We start from the raw sequence: 4324 nt of genomic DNA on the forward strand, positions 1-4324 counted from the left end.
TTTTTTTTTTTTTTTTTCTCTATTCTCACTTATCAAGTTAGGATGAGGCGTACAGAAAGATTTCAACAGGGACATGTCATAGGATAAAAAGCATTCTTATTTATTATTTTCAGAAATAAAAGGAAGGAAGTTTTTGGGTGTGTACAGATTTGATGTTTGATGAGATGCACGTCTGGTTTTTCAGGGTTTTTGTGTTCTCATGTTTGTTGTGTACTCTCCAGTTTTCCGTGTTCCTGGGTTTGATCTTCTTCTTGGAGCTGACTACAGGGATCCTGGCCTTTGTCTTTAAGGATTGGATCAAGGATCAGCTAAACTTTTTCATCAACAATAATGTCAAGGCCTATCGCGATGACATCGACTTACAAAACCTCATTGACTTTGCCCAGGAATACGTGAGTGAAACCTGAATCTACTTTGCAGTATCTGTTTCTTTTTTTAAGGAAACTGCATTTTTTTTTTAGCTTTTTTAATCCAGTTTATATGAACCACGCACTTAATCATGTTTAATTTTACCTCCTCTTAACTTCAAATGATTATCCAATTATAGAAATGATAATTGCCTCTTGTGTATAAACACGGGGGTCTGTCATGAGGTTCCTCTTAGTGAGATTAGATCTACAGTCGACAGCTGAGGCTCATCTACAGCCTTCAGTAAACCGGTCATCCAGCAGCGCTGACCTGAGCGGTGTCTGAGGAGCTTAAGATGGCGAGGTCACAGGTCGTCCTGTCTGTGAGCCAGAGTTTAATCAGTCGTTTGCTGTTCCATCTCAGTGGTCATGCTGTGGAGCCCATGGACCTGATGACTGGAACCTCAACATCTACTTCAACTGCACTCCCAACAATCCCAGCAGGGAGCGCTGTGGAGTTCCCTTCTCCTGTTGCATCAAAGATCCAGCCGTGAGTCGCCGATTACCCCTTTTTGAAATACCAGTGTTTTCTATTTATTGTTCAAACTGAAGATACTATTAAAAGTATTTCATTTTACAAACACAATCCAGTCCTTTTAGTATAAGCAAAAATGTAACGTTAAAACTCTTTGCAGGAGGACGTGATCAACACACAGTGTGGTTATGATGTCCGCCGTTTGACGGTTCGTTTCTTTAATCTGTCTTTTGAACGTATTTGTACTTTTTTCTGAGCTGTTCTTAACTAGAAACATTCTTGTCTTGCACTAACTACAAATAAAACGGCTCTCATACCAAGAATTCACTGAACATAAAGTCAACAACTCCAAAGCAGGTAGTGGATATGAACATGGTTATGTGGCGCACAGGCTGTTCTGCAAAACTTCTGCTTTAATAACAGATTGTTCCTCTAACGGGGATAATTAGGCTCCAGTTTTAGCCCAAAGAGCAGCCTTACTACACTCTGTAATTGGCTACTCAGTGGGTTATGCCAGTCTGTTCCCTTTTCCTCTTTGTGTGGGTGTGGTGCTCACAACTCGCTGCACTGCAGTCGAAAAGATTGCTGTTGCTAGGCGAACCGCAGTACAGCAAACTACCTGCCACAGTGTCGGTGTGAATTAATTTCTCCGTACCGCTGTCCTGATGTTGTAAGTTTTGAACGTATCAGTGAGGCTCCATGACTTCCTGTGGAAGCCCATCCAGGGAAGTTCAGGAAGAGCTGGAGACATATGGAGGACAGAGGCACAACAAAGGCAGAGCGCTCGAATGGCTTCAGAGGAAGTTCACAGCCAGAAAAACAAGATGTTCCTGGCTTTTTTTTATTGGCTACCAGGAGACTCTCTTCACTTCCCATTGGCTGAAAGCTGGCTTTCAGGGATTGCAAGAGAACAAAGAGATTGCCTGGTTGGCTTCAAGAGCGACAAAGAAAGCATTGTGTAAAAAGACGCCCTTTCTTATCCCCCTCTCGCTGCCTTTAGCTGTAAATGACACCTTCTTATTTGCTGGACTCAGTCAATCATCGCAACTCAAAACAGTCATCTTTCTGATTTTGGGAAATATCCCCCGCCTGTTTATTTCGTCCAGACAGGCGGTTCATTGTAAACACTTCTTTGGTATTTTCCATAATACTCAGACTTTGGCATGTTGAAATCCTCCAGTATGACTCAGCTCTGTGCAGTTTCCTGTTAAGCAGTCAGTGGGCTTTCTGTTTGTTTTGCCCAGCATTAGTCACAGATGAAAGTGTAGATGTTTGTTGCAATAATTCCGAGGCCCCCAATGTGTTCTTTCTCACAGCGTTTACATTTTGATCCTTGTATTTTTTCCATAAAGGATCTGGAACGGCAGCCTTTTATCCACACCAAAGGCTGCGTGGGGCAGTTTGAGAAGTGGCTCCAGGACAACCTTATTTTAGTAGCTGGGATATTTGTCGGAATTGCACTTTTACAGGTAACGCTTGCTTGTTTGTTGTTGTTCTCTGTAACATCTGGTTTTATGTAATGGATCTGCGGTGTGATTATGTATCATCACTGCCACTTAGTGGAGTAAAGCAGCAACATAAGGAGAGCATGCAATACAGTATTATCTTATAATGTTTTTTATGTTATCATAAGTTATTTGTTTTTTTAATTTATTTTTCAGATTTTTGGTATCTGCCTCGCTCAAAACTTGGTGAGTGACATCAAAGCCGTTAAAGCCAACTGGTGACAGGAAGTGAACTCTCACTAGGTCGAAACTGCCCGTCCGGCTGAGGATTTACACATTCTCACGCATACATGTGTGCAGACTCAAAACTGGGGAGCAAATATGCCACGTTGACCAAAACAGCTGGGATGTTCATCCAAATGTGTGATTTTTTTTTTTAATTTACTTCCATATTACCCTGTGGACAAATGTATTTTTATGGCACGCAGTTGCACAAAGGCCTCTGTGAGACGGAAGACTGGAAGTCATGGATAAAAGTGAACTACGGAGGAAGGTGACGGCATGCTTCCCTTTATAGGTCAGTCATCACGGAGCCTGTTGGTTTACACTTTAGTTCCTACATCCTGCTCCAGAGGATGCTGCGTGGCTCACCCAGTGTGTCATCCCCCCATTTGTTGTGGACCTTGAAAAAAAGTCTTTTTTTATCCTTAAGCCATTGCAGGAATATTGTTTGAATTGTTCAAAGTGCCATTAATTAATGTTTTGCTTATCCTAACACCCCTTTCTCCTCAGGGTTTGGCTGAAAATGTTCTGCCACATGTTGAAATCATATCTATTGAATTTGAATGGAGAAACTTTATGCAGAAACAGTGGCAGTTCCTCAAAAGTCAACCTGTTTGCCCTTTAGGGATTTTACTCTCAAGAAGTTGCTGACAGATTTTCGCTGGTCTTGTACGGAATGCCCCGCTGAGATTAGGATTGCAGGTCGTTTAAAGATGCTGTTTTTTATTTTTTAAATGTCTGAGCGTCCCTCTGGCACACGGGATCGCTCGTTTGAGGCCTTTTTTACTTGATGCTTGTCACCACACCTGTTTTACCACGTGTTTTCTGCATATTTTTTTTTTTAATCCCTCTATCCATATTTCAATTTGTGTCTTACGATAAATGCATATGTTCTTGCTTTTATTTTGTATTTTTTCGCCGGGCACTTGTTTTACCTCGGACCCCCCCACGGTCAATGGCAAGGTGGGTTCTGAATGTCCATGTTAGCAGTCCTTACAGAGAACAAATAAAGTCTGACTACATTTTGTCAGGCTGCCATTCTGAATTGTATGAAAACTGACTTCAAATATGATGCTAGCATTTAAAAGTAGTATAAATGTGATTTTTTTTTTCTTTTGTCTGTGTCGAAAGTGCCAGTTAAACAGAGGAATTAAATATGTTGTTTTATCTTTTGTTCAGCGTTGTCTCTTTTTGCCTGAGCTTAACACAGGATTCGAAGAAAGCATCCTGTTGCCCCGGTAACAGCTGCAATATTACACCAAATGCTGCTTTAATTTTTGCTAACATTGCATGCTAACATGAGATAAATATTTTTGTTTTTAAAAATAGCTTTTGGGCTGAGAAAAAAAGTGGATAATTTCTAAATGTAACTTTTTTTCAGCCTACTAAAGCATTTATTTTATCGTTTTGTACTTTTCGCAGCATCACCTCTGCTTCCAGCAGTGCTATTCAGAAATGTGGCATAAGCAGGATTTCATGCAGATTTGCTTGACCGCACGCGGGTCTGCATGTTCACACACACATCTTTGAAGCGACATCGGAAAAAAAAAAAGGATTTATGTTTTGTGAGGATCGCACCAAAACTTTTCCCCGCTCCACCGAGTCTGCTTGTAGAGTAAATATAAAGTTCACCTGCTAACACCTTATGATCATCCGCCGTGCGTGCATGCGTGTCACATGTTTCTCTCACCCACGTGTTCCCTCTTCAAAAATGC

General features: G+C 41.2%; 1 protein-coding gene across 1 annotated transcript in view; it reads left to right on the forward strand.

Moving 5' to 3' along the window:
• Positions 1-3787, forward strand: part of tspan17 (tetraspanin 17) — a 14945-nt gene extending 11158 nt beyond the window's left edge. Inside the window, exons 4-8 of the mRNA XM_024283796.2 lie at positions 222-392; positions 772-897; positions 1043-1090; positions 2235-2351; positions 2544-3787. Coding sequence (XP_024139564.1) covers positions 222-392; positions 772-897; positions 1043-1090; positions 2235-2351; positions 2544-2609 — 528 coding nt within the window. The 3' untranslated portion in view covers positions 2610-3787. The remainder of the gene's footprint in view (positions 1-221; positions 393-771; positions 898-1042; positions 1091-2234; positions 2352-2543) is intronic.
• Positions 3788-4324: the final 537 nt, after the last annotated feature.

Source organism: Oryzias melastigma, linkage group LG10, assembly GCF_002922805.2.
Source record: "Oryzias melastigma strain HK-1 linkage group LG10, ASM292280v2, whole genome shotgun sequence".
In the NCBI taxonomy this organism is placed as follows: Eukaryota; Metazoa; Chordata; class Actinopteri; order Beloniformes; family Adrianichthyidae; genus Oryzias; species Oryzias melastigma.